Source organism: Notechis scutatus, chromosome 4, assembly GCF_049901735.1.
Source record: "Notechis scutatus isolate UNSWTSFEM ecotype Mainland chromosome 4, rNotScu1.2, whole genome shotgun sequence".
NCBI classification, from domain to species: domain Eukaryota; kingdom Metazoa; phylum Chordata; class Lepidosauria; order Squamata; family Elapidae; genus Notechis; species Notechis scutatus.
The window spans coordinates 48,623,544-48,645,639 of NC_142012.1; the positions used below are offsets into that span (position 1 = coordinate 48,623,544).

General features: G+C 37.0%; 1 protein-coding gene across 1 annotated transcript in view; it reads left to right on the top strand.

The window, feature by feature from the left end:
- NEK1 (NIMA related kinase 1) overlaps positions 1-22,096 on the top strand; it is a 56,458-nt gene that overhangs the window by 25,741 nt on the left and 8,621 nt on the right. The window contains exons 18-25 of the mRNA XM_026678857.2: positions 5,948-6,050; positions 9,414-9,497; positions 9,891-9,974; positions 11,735-11,812; positions 16,965-17,060; positions 17,917-18,063; positions 20,630-20,692; positions 21,330-21,555. Coding sequence (XP_026534642.2) covers positions 5,948-6,050; positions 9,414-9,497; positions 9,891-9,974; positions 11,735-11,812; positions 16,965-17,060; positions 17,917-18,063; positions 20,630-20,692; positions 21,330-21,555 — 881 coding nt within the window. The remainder of the gene's footprint in view (positions 1-5,947; positions 6,051-9,413; positions 9,498-9,890; positions 9,975-11,734; positions 11,813-16,964; positions 17,061-17,916; positions 18,064-20,629; positions 20,693-21,329; positions 21,556-22,096) is intronic.

The window sequence follows — 22,096 nt, forward strand, 5'->3', positions numbered from 1 at the left end:
GTAGAGAGTGATGGAAAGGATGGAAAATCCAGGTACAAAGTTGGAGATATAAGAAACATACTCAAGACCCATAAAGGATTCAAATGCCTATACATGAATGCTCAAAAGTTTAGGGAACAAACAGGGCGAATTGGAAGTACTAGTACATGAAGATAAACATGATATATTTGCCATTACTGAAACATGGTGAGTTGAAACTCAAGACTGGAATGTACTGATGAAAGGATACAAACTATTCAAAAGAAATAGACCTAACAAAAGAGGATGTGGAGTTGCAATATATTTAAAGATTACTACATCTCTACAGATATCCACAAAACCAAGGATGAAAATGTCCTAGAATATGGGTCAATATAAATTTTTTAAAAAGAATGACATTGCTATAGGTGTATACTACAGCCCACCCAACCAAGTAGAAGAAATAGATGAACTTTTTGCTAAATAGTTAACAAATGTATATAGGAAATATACCACAGTAATAATGAAGACTTTAACTACCCTGATATCAACTGGAAGACAAACTCTGCAGCAAGTGGGAGATCAAACAGTTACATAACCAAACTAGCTGATAACTTTTTCATCCAAAAGGTAAAAGAAGAAACTAAAGGAAAATCTATACTGGACCTAGTTCTTACTAAACAATAGAGGGAGTTAAAGTTGCCGGAACTTTGGGCAAGAGTGACCATGTCATAATGAAATTCAATATAATGCAGAAAAAAGCAATAGAACATAATCCAGCCAATGTCTTAAACTTCAACAGAGCTTATTTTAATGAACTCAGAGCCTAAGAAAAATTCCATGAATAAAATTTCCTAAAGACAAAAACAACTCAAATAGCATGGCAAAAGCACAGTCTACCACAATACCACTGAAAAACAAGAAATCCAAGAAGAAACCAGCATGATAGCACAACAATCTCTCTGATAAACTAAAAACAAAAGGGACAAGTACAAAAAATGGGAAGAGGGACACATAACTATCATGTTTCTCAGAAAATAAGACCGGGTCATTTTCTTGTGGGCTCTGAAATAAGTACTAGGGCTTATTTTAAGAGGATGTCTTGTTTCTTTTGAGTACTACTGCCGTGAGGCAGTGGGGTGGAGCTGCCACATGCTCCCCCCCCCCCACTGGCTTACCTCAGGCCCCCATAGCCAGGCCATCCATCCACCTGCCTTGCCTCGTGGTGATGGCTTCAGCAGCCCCGTCCAGTAAGACCCCGCATGGCCACTGGCCCACTTCTTCCAGCACAGCACAGCCACAGAGCAGGACCAGCACAGCCCCTGTAGTCCAACCTACCAAAAACATAACTGTAAAAGGCAGACTAGAAATAAAAATAAGCAAGAAAATGATTAGAGGATACCTATCTGAGCTTGATGAATATAAATCACCAAGACCTGGTGGATTACATCTCATAGTTCTGAAGAAAAGAACTAGCAAAGAATCTGTTACCTCCGAACCATATCTTTCAAAAATCCTGGAACACCGGGGAGTTACCTGAGGATTAGAAAAGAGCTGTATGTTTTCCATCTTCAAAAAAGTGGGGGGGGGGGAAACAGATCCAGAAAATTACAGATCAATCAACTTAACATAAACACCTGGGAATATACTCATATACATACCCTAACATAATAATAAAACAGACCTGCAAACATCTAGAAACAAATAAAAGTTATAACTAAAAGTCACCATGGGTTTGTTAAAAATAGATCATGCCAAACCAATCTTACTTGATTCTTTGACAAAGTGACTAAATTAGTAGATCAGTGAAATGCTGAGTATACTGTATGTATACTCAAACTTCAGCAAGGCATTCGACAAAGTATACCAGAAGCTACTCCTTGGCAAGCTAGAAAAATGTGGGACAGACAGCATCATCATCAGATGGATTTGACAAACTACACAACAAGTAATCCGCAAATGGTGCTATATCTACCTGGAGGGAAGGAAGCAGTGGGGTACCACAAGGTTCCATTTTAGGCCCAGTACTCTTCAATATCATCATAAATGCCTTAGATGAGGGAATAGAAGGGAAACTCATGAAATTTGCAGATGACATTAATTTGGCAGGAATAGTCAACACCCCAGAAGACAAGCTCAGGATCCAAAAAAGATCTTCATAGACTTAAGCAATGGGCTCTATCCCACAAAATGAAATTTAATATGGAGAAAAGTAAGGTTTTACAGGTAGGCAGGAAAAATCAAAGGTACAAGTTCAGATTAGATGAAACCTGCCTCCAAAACAGTTAACTGTGAAAGGGACCTTGGAGTCCTAGGCTTAAATATGAGCCAACAGTGCGGCAGTAGTCTAACAAGCTAATACAGGTGAAACTTGAAAAATTAGAATATCGTGCAATTTCAATAATGCAACTTAAAAGGTGAACCTAATATATGAGATAGACTCATTACATGCAAAGCAGGATAGTTCAAGCCGTGATGTGTCATAATTGAAATGATTATGGCTTACAGCTCATGAAAACCCCAAATCCACAATCTCAGAAAATTAGAATATTGTGAAAAGGTTCAATATTCTAGGCTCAAAGTGTCCCACTCTAATCAGCTAATTAAGCCATAACACCTGCAAAGGGTTCCTGCGCCTTTAAATGGTCTCTCAGTCTGGTTCAGTAGGAATCACAATCATGGGAAAGACTGCTGACCTGACAGTTGTGCAGAAAACCATCATTGACACCCTCCATAAGGAGGGAAAGCCTCAAAAGGAATTGGAAAATAAGTTGGATGTTCCCAAAGTGCTATATCAAAGCACATTAATAGAAAGTTATGTAGAAGGGGAAAGTGTGGAAGAAAAAGATGCACAAGCAGCGGGGATGACCGCAGCCTGGAGAGGATTGTCAGGAAAAGGCCATTCAAAAGGGACTTTCACAAGGAGTGGACTGAGGCTGGAGTCAGTGCATCAAGAGCCACCACACACAGATGGATCCTGGACATGGGCTTCAAATGTCGTATCCCTCTTGTCAAGCTGCTCCTGAACAGCAAACAACATCAGAAGCGTCTTACCTGGGCTAAAGAAAAACAGAACTGGTCTGTTGCTCAGTGGTCCAAAGTCCTCTTTTCTGATGAGAGCAACTTTTGCATCTCATTTGGAAACCAAGGATCCAGAGTCTGGAGGAAGAATGGAGAGGCACACACTGCAAGGTGTTTGAAGTCCAGTGTGAAGTTTCCACAGTCTATGTTGATTTGGGGAGCCATATCATCTGCTGGTGTTGGTCTACTGTGCTTCATTACGTCCAGGGTCAACGCAGCCGTCTACCAGGAGATTTTGGAGCACTTCAAGCTTCCTCCCGCAGACGAGTTTTATGGGGATAATGACTTCATTTTCCAGCAGGACTTGGCACCTGCCCACACTGCCAAAAGCACCAAAACCTGGTTCAATGACCGTGGGATTACTGTGCTTGATTGGCCAGCAAACTCGCCTGACCTGAACCCCATAGAGAATCTATGGGGCATTGCCAAGAGAAAGATGAGAGACATGAGACTGAACAATGCAGAAGAGCTGAAGGCTGCTATTGAAGCATCCTGGTCTTCCATAATACCTCAGCAGTGCCACAGGCTGATAGCTTCTATGCCATGCCTCATTGAGGTAGTAATTGCTGTAAAAGGGGCCCAAACCAAGTACTGAGTACATATGCATGCTTATACTTTTCCGAGGTCCGATATTGTTCTATGTACAATCCTTGTTTTATTGATTGCATGTAATATTCTAATTTTCTGAGATTGTGGATTTGGGGTTTTCATGAGCTGTAAGCCATAATCATCATAATTATGACACATCACGGCTTGAACTATCTTGCTTTGCATGTAATGAGTCTATCTCATATATTAGGTTCACCTTTTAAGTTGCATTACTGAAATAAATGAACTTTTGCACGATATTCTAATTTTTCGAGTTTCACCTGTACAATCCTTGGTTGTATAGAGGCATAGAATCAAAATCAGGTGAAATATTAGTACCGCTTTATAAAGCCATAGTAAGGCCATACCTGAAATACAGTTTTGGTCACCAAATTATAAAAAAGATGTTGAGATTTTGGAAAAAGTGCAAAGAAGGGCAACTAACATGATTAAAGGCCTGGAGACAAAAACATACAAAGAGTGATTGAAGGATTCGGGTCTGGCTAGAAAAGAAAGATTAGGAGGGATATACTTTAGATAGCAATATTCCAGTATTTGAGAGGTTGCCACAAAGAGGAAGGGGTCAACTTATTTTCCAAAACATCAAGGAGAGAAGCAACCTGGAATTAAGGAGAAACTTAAGGAAAAACTTTCTGAAGGCAAATTGTTCCACTGGTTAATTGTTCTCACTGTTAAAACATAGGTGTGCTATATCTTGTGCTGAAAATTATGCAAGTTAATAAGCAATGCAACATCAAATACAAGAACAACAACAATCAGCACCACGGTACTTCCGGTTTGAGCTTCTTCAGCAACAAACTTAAGCCTCGTCTCTGCGAGGTTTTGATCCGTGCTCGCCGCTGGAGCGCCCCGAGCCGGCTGGTTTCGGGGCTAAGCCACCCCGTAGAGGTGGTGAAGAAGGGGGAGACTGCCTGCAGGGTTGAGGAGAGCCGCATCTCTCCTCCCTAGCTGGCCATTACTCCCTTTCCCGAAGGTGGTTGTAGCGGTGGTCAGAAATGGCCACCACAAAGAAGAACTCAACCAGAAAAGAATGTGCAGGAGGAATATAAGAAGAGAAAGTTTTGGTTGACCGGGTCAAACAGCAAAAGCAACAAATAAGGTACCCTGGAATTGAAACTATTAAAAAAAACAATAACATTGTTCCCTAAGATTTCTAAGCTGCGAAGGAGAGAGAAAAGGGAAAAGATTTGGTTTTTTTTTCTCCTTTTCCTATACTGAAAGCTAAGAAAGCTAAGAGATTTAAGCAAGAAATTGGAAAAAAATCCACTTTGACATTAATAGGCATTTAATGCTGAAAATAAAAAGTCAAAGGGATAATAAAGATTTCTGGATAATAAAAAGCTTTTGAAAACAGGAAAGGAGAGAAAAAGAATAAAACGGCAGGATCTGGAAGGGAGGAGACTGCCTGGAATTAAAAAGAACTTGCAGCAAAATCTCAACAAGACTTCCAAAAGATACATTTTCACTGAAACATCGCAACAAAAACCCCAGGAAGAGAAAGTGGAAAAAGAAATAAGAAGAAACAGCTTGGGACTATTTGGATTACTTGATGAACTCTGGATTTTTGGTTATTGTATTTGAATGAGTAAAATCAGTCGGGTGGTTGTTTAAAACTGTTTAAAATGGCTCCACTTTTAGAAGAACTGAAAATGGAACTTAAAAAGTACAAAGAAGATGCACAAGAAGGGAGAGGTTCTTTTGGCTTCGTATTTCAGTTCTTAGAAATGGAGATTTGGAACTATGAGAAACAACAAGAAATGCCTGCAGAACTAGAAGATTGGGACAAAGAAGAAGCCATCTTTAATGAACAAGTAATCTTAGGTCGGGGGAAAAAAGAAAAGGGGGGAAAGAGAATGGAAAGTTTAAGATTGGGAAAAACAACTCCCCCCCAAAAATAGTGAAAAATAAGTATAAAATCAGAAAGCAACAAAAGAGGGAAATGCAGAAGAGAGAATTAGAAGTAGAGAAGTAGGGGTAAAAAGGGGAGGGAGAAGATGACAGGGAAGAAAGAAAGGAAAAGAAGTTATAAAGGACAGCACTTAACAAGTAGCAGCCCAACTTGAATGGAACCAGTTAACAATCACAGTGACTTCCTTCCATATATTTGTAACTTCCTCATATAAATAGAGTTTAATGTTAAGTTTCATATTTCATGTGAAAATAGTTTATTGGAATTCTATTATTGTGTCTTTATTATTTTTATAAGTAACTCAAGGCAGCACACATACATAAAACTCTTTTTTTTTTTTTTAGATATATTAAGATGTATTAATACATTCAACTTTCATATTGTACTCAGGCAAAAAGGATGGGTAGCTGCAGAAAGAGCTAAACAAGTTGAAGAATTCTGGCAACGGAAGCGAGAAGCCATGCAAAACAAAGCCCGCGCTGAAGGACATATGGTATGAAACATTGACATTCTACTTTGCAGGCATTTGAAGTACCTTTTTTATTGTTAACTCTGTAATCAATCTTCTATAATCTATTAAAATCTAATAACTTTTATGATAAGACAAATATAATTTTTACATCTTAGAATCTTAGTTAAATAGTCCATGAAATATAAATAAAATTGTTTTTATTTTAATACATTAAAATAAATAATAAATAAATAAATATTAATTGTCAAACTATTTTATTTCTATTATATCTTTTGCATCTTCCTTTTTATTTTCTTTAATACAGAAGGATTGTAGTTTGCAGTTCATATGGCAATAATAGTCATAAATCCTAACATGTATTTTAAAATGCAGTCATGTATGTGTGCATGTATGTCCTTGAGAATAATTTCCTAACTTCTGATTAATCCAACTGCATTTTAAATTAATTTTAAAATTTGGGCAAACAAGCATTCTCGCTTTTCCCAATAAGTTCCTTTTAATTAAATCACTTTTCAAATTATATGCTACGACTTAAGGGAGTGATGGATAATTAAAGGAGAAAAAAGAAATCCTCCAATATATATGGATCTTGGCTTTCTTTAATACACCTAAAACAGATTATTCCAAAGTACATCTGCATAGCTGATGTTATTTTAGTAGTCTACAACCTATTACCTAGCTGTTCTAATTAACATGCTATACTATTTTTTGATATAGGTTTTATACATAATAATATAATTATTGGGCTGGTTCATATGAAAACAATAGCTTCCTACTATTATGAACAAATCATGATGAGCTTCTCCCCTATTTTCCTTCTTTTGGATATCAAAATGGAAACCAGAAGTTTCTACTTTTAAATTGGTCATGAAGAACTATAATTTGCCTGGAATTACATGCAAAATCTTCTACCATTCTTAGTACTTAAAATGATGTCTGTGCTTAGCTTATTTGAAACTTTATTATACTACACTATATTTTAATTTGGTATTTGTTACCTTTCTCTCCTGATTCCTTCATGAATCAACTTTCTGTTCTCAATTTATTGTAGTTCTACTGTATATAATGCCCAATATGGAAACAGACAAAACATGACAGTGGGTTAGATGGTTCACAGTTTTTAATTTAATTTGTTACACTTCAGTATTTAAATGAAAAACTTCAAAACCCTTTCCTTCTAGTTTTCTCCTTCATTAAGGGCATTTTGTTTACCACAATTCCTCTGCAGTACATCCATTGTACTTTATGGACATTTATTCATTCTTTATAATAATTGCTAGCAGTTTTATACTGATTCTGAAGGTCAGGCCCAGCTTTCAGAGGGGAATATAATAAACCAAATAGAATATCATTTTCTCTTTTTAGCCAATTTCGGTAGGTGTTATAAATGACTATAAATATGTGAGAAACACTTGGTGGCATATACCATATTTTTTGGAGTATAAGACTCCCCAAAGTATAAGACACACCTAGCTTTAGGGGAGGAAAACAAGAACATCTGCCTCTGCCTCCCAGCAATTTGCCTCCTTGCAGCAAACAGCCTATGTCAGTTTCAGTATTATTTCAGCCTGATTAGCACAAGCAGCTGATTGTTGGTTGGATCGGCCTCCCAACAGTCAGCTGTTTCCAGCAGCAGGGATTGCCATAACCTATTGCCGCCTCCGCTCACCCCATTTTTGACCTCCACATCCCATTTTCAGCCTCCACACGCCCCATTTTTTACCCATTCTAGGCGGCGGGGATTGGAATGGGCAGAAAATGGGGCAAGCGGAGGCCAAAAACGGGGCGCACGGATGCAGCAATAGGTGATAGCAATCCCTGCAACCTAAAACAGCTGATTGTCAGGAGGCCGATCCAACCAACAATCAGCTGCTTCTGCTAATCAGACTGAAACTGAAACAGACTGTTTGCTGCAAGGAGGTATATTGTGGGGAGGGGGCAGAGGCCAAAGGGTGGGGGCTGGCAGGTGGGCGAGGCTTTGGGAACATTTGCTGTATAAGATACACAGACATTTCCACCCACTTTTGGGGGTGGAAAAAGTGTGTCTTATACTCCGGAAAATACGTATATTCTTACATATGCACACGTCTTTAGAGTACAGTGGGGAAAAATGAACTGATCAACTTTAATAATATAGCCACAATTATCTGAATTTTCATAATTTATTTTATTTTAAGGCAACTTTTTATCCCTTCAACCTAACATCATGAGAACTCTGGCATTATTAGCAGGTTGAAATGAATTACCATCAATTTTACTAAGACTTAGGTTAGTTGTGCATCCACTGTCTATGGAATACAATGAGATTGGCAATCTGTTCTAAAAATTTCCATAAGAAGGATTTATCAAAATCAGATATTTTGTATTAGTATTTGTATTAATATAAAACATTTTAGGGTGGGACAGAGAAAAGAAAAAAATTGCATAGATGCTTTTTGCTAGCAATCATGTGAACATAGTCCTCTGTGTAATAAGGCTACAATTTTGCATTGGGTAAGATTGTACCTTTTTTCTCATTGAAAACCCTTGCACTAAATTATGTTGCATTCAATTAATATAAGAGAACAGGAATAGTCTGACAGTGTCATTGCTGCACTACAACTTAATACCAACATATATAAACAACATTTTTGCTCTGCATAAAACTCTCTTAAAAAATAGTTTTGAAACATGCAGTATTAGGGCTAAAATGGGGTATGAAAAGCTCAAAGCTTGTGAACTTTATCTTCATGATGTTTATATTTAGGGGGGGAAATGATCTAATTACCTTGACTACTGGTAGGAAATGAAGATTCCTTTTATACTCTTTCATCTAAGTGAAAAAATATTTGTTGAGATTTGAGTCCTGATCAAGCTATCAAAAGATTACAATTTTATTGCTTTTTACAAAATAGGAAATGGGATTTACCACATGGATCAGAATAATGAATATAATACGAAAAGCAATCTGATTAAATGAGCAATTCAGAAAAAAATGATAATTTCACTAAATTAAATTATATGTACATTTCATTCAAAACATTTCTAAACTTTACCAATGTATTATCTATAATACTCAATTGCTATGATATGCATTTATGTTATGAATAAGAATTCTAAAAAGATTTTGAAATTGTAGTTGGAATATTTTCAGTTAGATTTTTTTTTTTGAGATAAGCAAATATTAGCATTCAGCAAATATATCCATTGATTTTACAATTTTAAAGGAAATAACTGGAAGATATACACATACAAGAAAAAAAGGAAGAAAAGTGATTGTTTAAGAAAGCATTTTCTCTTTAACCTTTTTATTCATTGATAATAATCAAAATGTTGATTGATGTAAGACAAGATAATATGATGGCCCTAGCTATTATTGAATTTAATACATTAAATGGTGAACAGGACACACTACAAAACCTGACAGCTATCTATGGAGGCAGGTCCATTTCTTCAAGAGGAAGGAAAGCCAGAAACAAGGAGGAAGAGGTACGCTTCCTGCATGTTTTCTGCCTTCATTGCATACATAGAATCCCATTCTCTGCCTCATTTTTTCTGCATGGATATATAATAAAAAAGCCTTCTTTAAAGTTTTAATTAGTATAAACAGACAGCTCCTAGAGATGGCCCTTTGACAAATTATTGTATTTGTTACCTAAATTCTGTCACCAGAAAAAAGTAATTTATTTTCTCTTAAAACACAACCAGATTTCATTTCTTTTGATAGTTATTAACCTCATTTCATGATACATCAGTGATGTGTCTGCTGAATTCACTTCTCTTCCAAAGAGACTTGACACATTACTAGTTTGTGGAATTTGGAAGAATCAGCATTGCTGAAACTTTCCTCAAGCAGAAAGTTCTCTTTTTATTTTCTTTCAGGAATACTTGGCAAGACTGAGGCAAATTAGACTTCAAAACTTTAATGAACGTCAACAAATAAAAGCAAAACTTCGTGGAGAAAAGGCAAGTTATTTTCTTTTTATTTAGAGTAAGTGTAAGCATTTGCAGTGCCTCATGATTTTGTGCTGTTTTGGATTAATTTAAAAACCACTGCATAAGAAATTAATTCAGACCCCCTGAACCTCTGTGTTTTGTGCTTCTGCTTATTGTGTGAAGCCTGTTGATTCAGAAAGAAGAGGGTTTCAGGAGGGAAAAAGAGGTGTCCCCATTCACGTGTAGCCTCCCAGGCGTTATATCTGAGAGAATGCAACACTTGAAAAATAGTGGCCCACTTCTGATTTAGATTATTAGTGACATCGATCAACTGGAACATGATCAGTATTGAATGCTGTAATCTACACAGCAAACTATCTTACCTGGAGTTTAAACTAAAAAGAGGTGAAATCTCTTCAAAAAGGAGCATAACTCCTTTTGATTTCAGTGATATCTTCATGTAGTATTGTCTTCTCCCAGTCTAATCTGTAGCCTGGGGATTACCTAGTACTTGATCTGCATTCAAGTACTAGTCAAGTCTGTACCTGCTTAGTTCTGATGATATCAGCTTTGCTCATAGAGAAACAAAAAGATAGAATTCCATGACTGTATCTTAAAATAACTGCTATTTTCAGGCAGTGTGAATTTTAACCTTCCATGTTGGCAAATAAACCAATTTTCATAAGCTTGGGGAATACAGAGAAAAATATAACTATGTAGGAGGATCTATGACTACATATAAACCCTCTTTCCACACTGTCAAAAGCTTTTAGTGATATTGTAAAAACATTTTAGTTGCTTTCTGATTCAAGAATAGTTTTACATTGTTTCACTGTACATATACTGTATACTTTCACTGTACATATACTGTATACTGTATTTCATATCTGGACAATTACTGTATTTTCTGCTTTATAAGATGCAGTCCCCCCCCCCAAAGAAAAGTGGGCGGAAATGTCTGTGTGTCTTATGGATGGAATATGGTGAATAGCAGCCGGGCCGTAGTCCTTTTACAGTGCTGAACCCTGCCTCTTCTGTCTCTTTTCCACAGTGCAGGAGTCAATAGGCAGAGCTGGCACATGAGAGGGCATCTATCTATGGTCCTTTCAGGCTCCAGTTCAGAATTTTTTTTTCTTATTTTCCTCCTCTAAACCTAGATGCATGTTATGGTCAGGTGTGTCTTATGGAGTGAAACTTGAATCAAAAATAAATTATTTTAAGATTGAGTGAATCCAGCAGTTGGGTGATTCCATCAGCTAAGTGAAAAAACATTAGTCTCAACATGCATATGAGCTAAATTATTCATTTAGCAATCAGTAGAAGCTAATAGCAAGATGAGCATCAATCAGTGCAAGTAACAATATTTTTATATTGCTGGCCTGCTACATTAGCTATATTCTATTTCTTCATTGAGAAGTGGAAATATATCCAAATACTGTATCCTTGAATTATCTTACAGAGCTGTCACAATTGTAGTTATTATGCTGTGGTTTGGAAATCTGCAAGTAGGATGTTAATATTTGACCTGCCATTTCATTTGTCCATAAAATCTGGGTTGGGGATATTTTTGTTTTTAGGTATATCTATCCACAGTGGTTCCATGTCATATAAAATATGTTGTAATATAACCAAAAGAGTTGTGGTCTCTTTAAATAAAGTCATTTTTCTTTCTTTTAAAATAAAAAGAATCTTACTTTGAGTTTGAAATGTAGTTCAGTTATATTGTTACTTTTCTGTAGTTTCAATTGGCATTAAAAAAACTGATGTTTTTTGAAAAACATTTTTTTCAGAATGAAAAGCATGGTTCTCCTGTCCATGAAATAAATGAAGAAACAGAATTAAGGCGTAAAAAAATTGAAGCACTAAAGGTAATAGTGAAAAATAAAGAAGAAAAATAGCTAAGTTGAATAGTAGAATGCAGTTATATAGATTTTACATGTAGTGCAATACCAGTGCATATTAATAATTTCCAGAAAAGAAAAGGGCCGGAGAGCTTAGATTATTAGTAAACTACAGGTAGTTCTCAATTTACGACTATAATTGAGCCCAGAATTATCATCATAAATAATGATGGTCATTAAGTAGGTCACCATGTGACCATGACAAATTTAAAGAGAACTTTGGATTCCTAGGCCACGGACTGCATTACCTACAAGAAAAGCTTCCAGCAAGGGAAGGATACCATGGATGAAAAGGGGGAAACAACTCAAGAAGCTTGGAAAACACTGAAAAATATGCTTATAAAAACCCAGTCCAGCACAACAACCCTGAAAAAGAAAAATACGAAATCAAAGAAGAAACCAGCATGGTTGTACAAAGAATACTCTGATAAAGTGAAAGATAAAAAGGACAAGTATAAAATGTGGAAAGAGGGACACATAACTAAGACAGAATACCAGTATCTAGCATTAGCGATAGCACTAGAACTAGCAAGATATCTCCACCTCGGGTGACCCAAATGATGCTGTGACTGCCCTCTTGCGGTGCCTGGAGGCTGTGGGGGCCTGGATGGTAGAGAGTAGGCTTTGGCTGAACCCTGGCAAGACCAAGTGGCTTGTGTGGAGCTTCAAGATCCAGGACTTTTAACATCTTTAGTTCTGGATGAGTTGTACTACCCTAGACAGAACTTGTCCACAACTTGAGGTTTTTCCTGGACTCAGGACTCCTGTTAGAAGAGCAGGTGGTAATCGCATGTAGGAAAGCCTTTGGATATCTTCATTTTGTGTGCTAGTTGCAGCCTTTTCTGGGTCAGGAGTCCCTGCACTCAGTTACTCAAGTCCTAGTCATTTCATGTTTGAACGGTTGCAATGAGTTCTATATGGGACTATCCTTGAAGAGCATTCAGAAGATATAGCTGAGTTCAATATGGGGCTATCCTCGAAGAGCATTCAGAAGATATAGCGGATAGAATGCAGCAGCATGGGCAGTTTTTAGGGCCCCTATAATGGCCCATGTTACACCACTGCTTCGCTAGCTGCACTAGTTGCTGGTCTGCTTCCAGGTACAATTTAAGGTATTGGTAATCACCTTTAAAACCCTGCATGGCATGAGTCCAGGCTACTTGAAGAACCGTCTCACACCAATGGGACTGACTCATGCTGGCAGAGGGGACATGCTACAGATCCTATCAACCAAGGAATTTCAGCTGTCAGGCTCTAAGAGAATAGCCTTCTCTGCTATGACTCCTGTTCTCTGGAACATCCTATCCCCTGAGGTGAGATTGGCTCCCATCTTCCAATCATTTTGAAAGAGCCTCAAGACTTGGCTCTTGTGATGACCCGTACTCTCTCAAAATAACCGAAAACCCAAAACATATATTAAAGTCCGGTAAGGCCTTCAACTTAACTTCACTGTTTTATTAGGCACAGTTTAAAGTCACAAAAGTAAATAATGAGGCAAACAGAAAACCAAAACAAACCGCATTGATGAGAGTTCCGAAGCAAGCCAAGATAACTAATCATAAACTCCAGGAAAATAATCGAGAAAAGTCCATGGGAAGAACGCCAACAAAGATAAACCTCTTTCAAGGTGAACACTAAATTGACTGCTGCAAATTCTAACTGCACAGTTGCAAACTTATATACATAGCTCCCACCTGCAAGCCACGAGGAGGATCATGGTAATCTCCTCTTGAGTAGACCTCGCTTTTCCCTGATCCTCTCCTCCCTGTGTGACCTAGGATGGATAGGGGATGGGCCTGGATCCTCCTCTGACTGCTCAGCCGGCCTCTGCCCTTCCCCAGCCTCCTCCACCACCTCTGGAGCCACACTCCCACTCCCTGTTGGTTGTTCCTCCTCTTACTCAGAGTCAGTCTCTACCAGGGGCATGACAGCTCTATCTGATGGCTTGGGTACTCAATAGGGAGCTTAATACTGGAGGTGTTGGTTACAACCTAATCCCACCTGTCCAGCCCCCACCTTTCCCATCTGGTTTTAATGGTTTGTAATTGTGAATGGTTTTATCTGCTGTGTGCCCTATTTTAAAGTTTTTTCATCTTTAATGTTTTATGCTGTAAGCCACCTAGAGTCATTGGATATGAGATAGGCAGCAAATAAATTTTCTAAATAAAAATAAATAATATGGGTTGCTGCAAACCAGCATAAATGTGAAGTGGTTACCAAGTATCCAAAATTCAATTGCATGACCCTGTGGGTTGTGCGTGGCCATCAGAACTCCAGAACTGGGGCCTCCGGATTGAGGTTGCTGTGTGATTGGCGCAGGGGAGCGGGGTTCTGCATCCCTACGTTGAATCCTCTTAGTCAGAGGGCCTCCCAAGGGGCTAAAGTCACCCTGTAGGGGTGACTCATAAGAAGGGGCACCCTGCTGGTCGCGGAGAGTGATGGCTTTCCTGCTGGACCCAGGGTTTTTCCCTCTTTATCAAGAACAAAGACAAGGTGGCCAAAATGGCCGCTGTGAAGCTGAGGCAGCTGAAGAAACCAAGACTGTGCTGGAGCGAAGAGAATGGATAGTGATTGGATCTGGGTACGGTGATTTTCAACTTTTGTTAATGATTTCCCCAAAAGAAAATTATCCAGGAAGAGACTCTTTGGAATACTTTTAAGCGACGATCAGAGAGTAACAGAGAAACTGCACCCTAAAAGCTAATAGGCACCTTAAAGTGCTGGATATCTGACTGTTTATGGGATATTTTAGTTGGATTAACCTGAAAGAAATTTAAACTGGATTTTTAGTGTTGATTTTTGAAAGCGGATTCTTAACATTGATTTTTAAGCTGAAGGTGCCATCTACTGGTGAATGGATATATATTACATCATACTCCTAGAATGAAAGCGACCTTGGACAATTCTGATAAAAAGGAAATAACACCTGGAGGTCTGCTGTAATATTTACTATTCTATACTTATCTACTTTATGATGACTAGAGGAGCTACCTTGAAAAACCTGGAGGATAATCTAACAGAATGACTTTTGAATGTTGGAATTATTTAACAAATTAAAAAGTGGATTTAAAGAACTATTTGGAAAGTTCCCTGGATTGTATAAATGGAACATTGATTAATTGTGGGACATAAAGAACTATAATTATTGTATCTCCTGATGAACAATATCAAGACCAAGTAATCTGCTGGCCTTGGGAAGTCAAAAAGAATAGACTCTGGACCGGTGACAGATTACTGACAGAACATTGAATACTACCTGGACTTTTTCAAATAAGGCGAGATGGCTCATCAGGAAGAACTGGACACACAAAAAGAAATCATGATGTTATTTCAAAACATGTATGACACGATGATGGGGAATTCTAAGGAGATAAAGGATTTATTACATGAGATAACTGGGAAGACTGAAAATGTGCAACAAGGATTTATCAAACAAAAAAATAAAATAGAACAGATGACACAACAAATAAAACAAAGAGAAAAGAAGGAGGAAATTATAAAGCTGGAAGAAATAACGTTGGGAGAATACACACAAGGACACACAAAACGGAGCTGAATAAATCGAAAGGTATTTTTGGAAAAAAGACAGAGGATTTGGCAGACTTATCGGTGGATTGGCAGCAAAAATATTGGGGAGGGATATAAAGGTTGAGTTAAATATGAAAGATGTAGATAAGGACCTGAGGGAGGAGTATGGGGAGCAAGCTAAAAAGAGAAGTGGAACTTCTAAGAGGATGAGAGATGATGGATAGGAAGGATTAAAAAAAAGAGAGAGAGATTGGCCTAAAACTAGAATAGATGGAAAATTTAGAAATAGGGGGAATATTGTTATACATACTTTACCTAACATAATATTTAAAGAGAATATTAGAGACTTTAAAATTAAAATAATTATAATAATAATAATAATAGGACTAAATCACAAATGCAGTATGATTCAAGACAATTACTGCCTTGGAAAAGAAACTGCTTCTCAATCTATTAGTCCTCATTTTAAGACGCCTGTAATGCCTCCCTGATGGTAACAGATTGAAATATGAATGTCCAGGATGAGAATGGTCTGTGGAGATTTTTAGTGTATGATTGTTACTGTCTCAGGAAGCTTTGGTCAGAACAGACTGTGGCAAAAAGGTTGTAAAAACAGGCATGACTGCCTGACTTAGCAATGGAAATACTGGTCCCAATTGTCGTCATAAGTCAAGAACTACCTGTACTCAAATCTGCTCTCTTGCCAAGTTCTTAAACTTGTTAGAACTAAGTTTATTTGAGTCATTCTTGGATCTCCAAATATATTAAAATGCCATGTTACATTTGAATGTTAGTTTGCTTCAATTTTTCATTAATTTTAATTTTCTTCCCTGTAGGTTTGGTTTCTTTGGTCCTTAAGGATTGCTTTTAAAACATAGCTTAAGAAAGTCCTTTGGTTTTCTCAATGGAAATCCTCTGCTCATAAGACTATGGAAATGTTAGAACTACTGTCAAGTAATAAATAGATCTGGGAAATTAACCTTCTATCATCCATTGTAACAGTGAAATTTTGTAGAGTGGCAGGCACAAAAAGAGTTTATGAAGAAAGAAAATAGTCTGCATTTATTTACATTTGAAATGTGTCAGATATAAGTGTTTGGTTTTTTCATTCAGCATTAATTTCTAATAAAGGAGGATGCATCTGTAATATTAACCAGCAAGGCACAAAGACAACAGCTTCTCTAATTCCTTGTTCATCAACAACTATATTTACACGTTTGCACATTCTCTAGCCTGTACATACAATACTTTGTTGTTAAAAGTGTGCTGCTATATCAGAGATGCGATCTATAATGCTAATAAAGTAAATATACAGCAGAAATAGATTTATTTCACAAGGCCCAAACTCCATGGGTGAATAGTTAAAATGAGACAGACACCTTGAGAACAACAACTCTTAATATGCATGAAACTGAGATGTAATAATATGCTTTGGGAATCTAATAAGTTAAAATTCAATACAAAAATATTTTAAACAGTTTTATAAATATAAAATATAGAAAATCATAGAAATGAAGTTGGTAATTAATTTCCATAGAATTAGAATAGGGTTTCTTAGTTTAAAAAAAATACTTTTTTGATCACATTCAAGGCACAAGCAAATGCCCGGGCTGCAGTCCTGAAAGAGCAGTTAGAGCGAAAGAGAAAAGACGCATATGAAAGAGAGAGGAAAGCTTGGGAAGAGCATGTAAGAAATGTTATCCTATTGGATGTTTTCTATGTTCTTGCATTTTTTCTTCGAAACTTTAAATTAAGTGTTGCCTTTTAGTGCACTAAGAATGTGTAAATAGTACAACGTTCTTAAAACAGAGATTTTGATTTTTTTTCTTTTGTATTTTGAGAATCTGGTCACTGGATCTTCTTGGACAGAAAATTGTCTTAAGCAGTGTCCTGTCCTTGAGTAAGGCATAATTGAAACATATCCTCCTAAACACTATTAATTTTATTGCCTTTATTCCTCTCTTGACTTATTTCATAATCATCTCTGTGACTTGCCCTTTAAGCCTCTCTGAGACATATTTCAGATGCTTATTCAGATTATTGAATTGATTGTGTTTAGATGACAGAGTAAAGAATTCCTATATCCAGGACCCATAAATGTTTGGTTTAATTTCTGTAATCATCATCTGTCCTCTTCCCAAGTACTTGAATGTGCAGAAAATGTAGATGAAATTGAAGTTGTTGTTTTTTTGTTTTTCTACAAAAGACATGAAAAAGAAGTTGTTTCTAGGCAACAATAAACTCGTAATTTCTATGTGGTTTAACTACAACAAAATGTTTTACCTTCATAACTCAGTTTTCAGTAGGAGAGTGATTTTAACTATCACGCTTACCTAATGATAAAATGAGGTAGAATTTAAAAAACAGAAAAGTATTTTAGTAGTTTAATTATAAAAATGAAAATCAGTAATATTTGGAAAAATATAAAGCTGTTCATTGAAGAAGAAATGAAAGTATTTCTATCTTTACATTTTTGTGTTAATATTTGATTCTTCCTTACTGTCGTGCGTGTGTGTATGTGTGTGTGTGAATTATAATTACAGCTGGTATCCAAAGGGATAAAAAATCCAGTAGGAGCTTCAGAATTAAGTCCTACACATACTAAGCAGGAGGAAAGTTCTCCTACTAGACTAAAGCTCAATTCACCACGAATCATCACAATAACGTCAGCTTTGAAGGAAGTGGGTGCAGTAAGTAATATCATTTGCAAATAAGATGGTTTAGAGTTTTGGATAAAAATTTGTTCCGCTATCTCACAATTTCTTATTCTCAATATGATAAAAATGGATCAAAACAAATTTGAACATATACATAGCATTGATACCACACATGAAATAAACATATATATATACCCTGTTTCTCCAACAATACGGCCTGCCCCAATAGGAAGTCCCAGCATGTTTTATAGGCATGAAATGAAATTAAGCCCTCCCCAAATTAAGGCCTATATTAAAACATGCGGAACGGGGGGAATGGTGGGGAGCTTGCCGTAAGGAAGTACTTTTGTTGCACACCCAGATATGGTGCTGCCTGCGTTGACCCTGATACGAAGTGCCCCACCAACGCCGAGGTCAACATCCAAGCCACGCTGCCCGACCACCAAGATGCAAGGGGGGGGAATTAAGTCACCCTGAAAAGACGGCCTAGCCATTTTTGGGGGCTCAAAAAAAAAAAAGACCCGGCCTTATTATATGAGAAACACGGTATCTGCAGGCAGTGGTAGGCTTCAATTTTTTTAACAACAGGTTCTCTGCCTAATGACTGGCTGGGTGGGCATGGCTGGGTGGTCATGTGACTGGGCATGGCCAACAATGTCACTCACGTGGAGGGGCGCTTAATCTTGCCCAGCCTTTCATGACATAGGATGCTGCAATTATCGTAAGTGTGAAAAACGGGTCAGTAGTCACTTTTTCCAGTGCCATTGTAACTTTGAATGGTCACTAAATGAACTGTTGTAAATCAAGGATTACCTGTACAAAAATACAAAAAGCTTCTTTGTTTGCAAAAAGCTGCCCTAAATACCAATCATTAGATTAGAAATGGGGAAATGCACACTGAAGATCAATGAGTCACTATTGTCATGAAAAGCTAAACCATTCTATCTGAATACCTTCCTTTTTCTCAGCAATACCTGCAACCCAGAATTACAAATCAGGCAGACTGCCAGAGCACATTGAGAAATTAAATTAAATTAAACTAGTTAAAATACAGCCAATTCTTGCTTATAAAGCAGAGAGGTCATTTAAGTTCTCCAGAAAGTGGGTGGGTGTATTTGGACTACAAAATGCCAAGCTAAAGAGACAAATTAACATTCTCTTGAGTGAGAGCTAATCCCATTCTGTCTTTGTTCAGACCTTGCTGCGGGGAATTTTTGCCTATGAATATAGGTATCTCTTTACATCTTAAGTGCTGGCATCTGCTGTGGGCTATTAAGGAAGGTGGAGTCTGCTTTCTCCTTCTAAGAAAACATATTTCTCATCCAGGGAAATACTTCCTTTTTATTATTTTCATTGTTTCATTCATATGTTTCATTCTTCTACGAAAGGGGTGGTGCTAACTTTCTACAATTGGTGCCAGGTTACTATGCCATATCATCATGAGAACAAACCAGAGGTGGTATTCAGCAGGTTCTGACCAGTTCTGGAGAACCGGTAGCAGAAATGTTGAGTAGTTCAGAGAACCAGCAAATACCACCTCTGACTGGAGATTTTACAGTATTCTTCCCCTGCCACGCCCACCAAGCCACGCCCACAGAACCGGTAGTAAAAGTTTTTGAATTCCACCACTGGATCAAACTATAACAAATTGGAGGGAGGATCCACTTATCAGTGAGCAATCATGTGCCTTGGCCACTCTGAAGCAATGCAAGAGACTCCTGTCACAAAGGTGCTTTTTCAAGAGGCAACTGGACTTTCTGGAAACCAAGAACAATTGCCTCTTGAAAAAAGCACCTTTGGCACAACTATGACCTGGATGACTGAAGAATCCTTATAGACAAGAGACATCTGTGCTCAGTGAACTGACAAAGCACCTAGGAGCAATCATTAGTTCCATTTGCACCACTGTCCTAAGATAATCATCCAGATTTAAGGAAAAATCACATGCCCTCAGAAAGGCAGTAAAAAGATCAAGACAGAATGCCAAGCTTGCATCCTATCTCTCAGCCATTTCTTCTATGGCTATGCCAACCTTTCTGTAAATAGCTGTTCAATCCCCATGAATAAAAGAGGGGGGACACGGAGAAAGTCTGGGCTGACTGAACCATTAAGGCTGTTACCAGAGGCTGCTTAACCCAGAGGCAGTTTCTGAAAACACTTAAAGCAGCAGGGGTGGCAATTAAGATAAGGATTAGGCTAGAAATACTGGCTGTGTTCCTTGCAGGATTAGCCCTGTAAAGTGAGAAAAAATTTATTCGGACAACAGTTCTCCAAACTGCTCAGAAAATTAACATACGGTTCCAGTTATTAGAAGAAATCTTTTCCCACTTTACAGGAGCCCACCACTGTCTGCATGTCCATGAAGACGGATGTTCTGTCACAGTTTGCATGCTTTTTAGAATTCATAACTGTGTCAAATAAGTAGCACAAAATTAATCTTGTTGTATAAATTTAAATTATCATAGCTGAAATTTGGATTATAAGGAATAAGTAATTTTATGTCAACATATTGATAGAATGAAATGACAAACGTTGTCTTTTCCAGTCTCATGACTATCACTTAATGTATTTGACATACAATTTCAATCTGGATTTGTAGGATGAAAACGCAATACTTGCCCAGGAAGGTTTAGGGGATATTAAACCTGATCTTTCTATAAATGTAAGTTTAATTATATTGTTTTGTTCTTACATTTCAATTTTTAAAAAATTCAACTATTATGTTATATAAAATCTCTAATAAAAGGTTTGTTTGTATCCCAAATCATTCTTAAATCTAACCTTCTTAAAATTCTAAATTGTTTTTTCTTTTTACAAACCTCCTCTGTTGCTTTTTTTTGTAGCAACATTTCATTTAGTCTCCACTAAGGAATTAGATGTTATTTTATATACAAAACTTACAGGATATTATGAAAAAGTATTTCATAATATCACTGCTTTAGAATCATTAACAGACAAGTTCTTTGAAAACCAAGTCATGTCTATTTTTTAAAAGAATCCATGTCTTTCAGAAAAGTATATTCTCTAACTAATAGTAATTCATTTTTTGTCTGCATATATCAACTAGCTCTACAATGCCTATCAAATCAAAGAAAAAAATGATAATTTTGCTTGAGCTATTTTAATATTTTTCTCAGAGAGTCTGCTAGTTCTGGGATATTACTCCATTCCAATCCCCCGTCAACCACCAACTTCCAAGAAGAAACTTGTTTTATAAATGACTTATGGAGAGAGTAACAATATTTTGTCCTCTTTGGGGACAAAGTTTATTTTGTTGTAAACATTTTTCTGCTTTTTAGAACAAGCGAGAAATACTTCGAAGGCTGAATCAAAATCTTAAAGCACATGAAGATGTGAAAGAGAAAAGGGAGCCTGAAGAAACCTCTGAAGTCCCTGTGACTGGCGAGAATCATCAAGCAGTAATATGTCCAGTTTCAGTTGATCGAAAGAAATGGGAACCAGGGGCACAGCTTGTAGTTCCACTAGCACAATTAACAATGGAAGAATCCTTCTCTCTAACGGAAGGTAAATTGCCTTGGTTTTCAAATTGCTTTTGTAGCAACATATAGATATTTATACTACCACATAACCTAATGATACTTAACATAGATTGTGTATACTTCACTAAATGTATTGTGCAAATTGCAATGGATAATAGATCAGATGTGAGACAGTATTCAACAGTGAAATTCCTACCACCCAAGAAAGGCAACGACATGATCCAGATTTTTTGCCTTAGTCTAGGGCTCTATTTATTTATTTTATTTAGACTATTGATGGTTCTATTAACCTAATCTCATAAGTATTTATTTCTTTATCCTAGATTCCTATTTTTGGCAGAGCTCTGACTTTTACTCATTTTCTAGTTTGATGCATGGCATTATTAAGAACATAACCTAGTTTTCAAAACAAAAAAGTAAGAACATACCAACACTATGTGTTGTTAGAGCATCCAAAGAAACCTGTGCATACTCATGAATCATACCATCTGATAGTGATCTAGGATTGTAATAAACTTTAAATATAGCTTACTAGTTAAATCACCTGTTTCTTCACTTAGAACTGG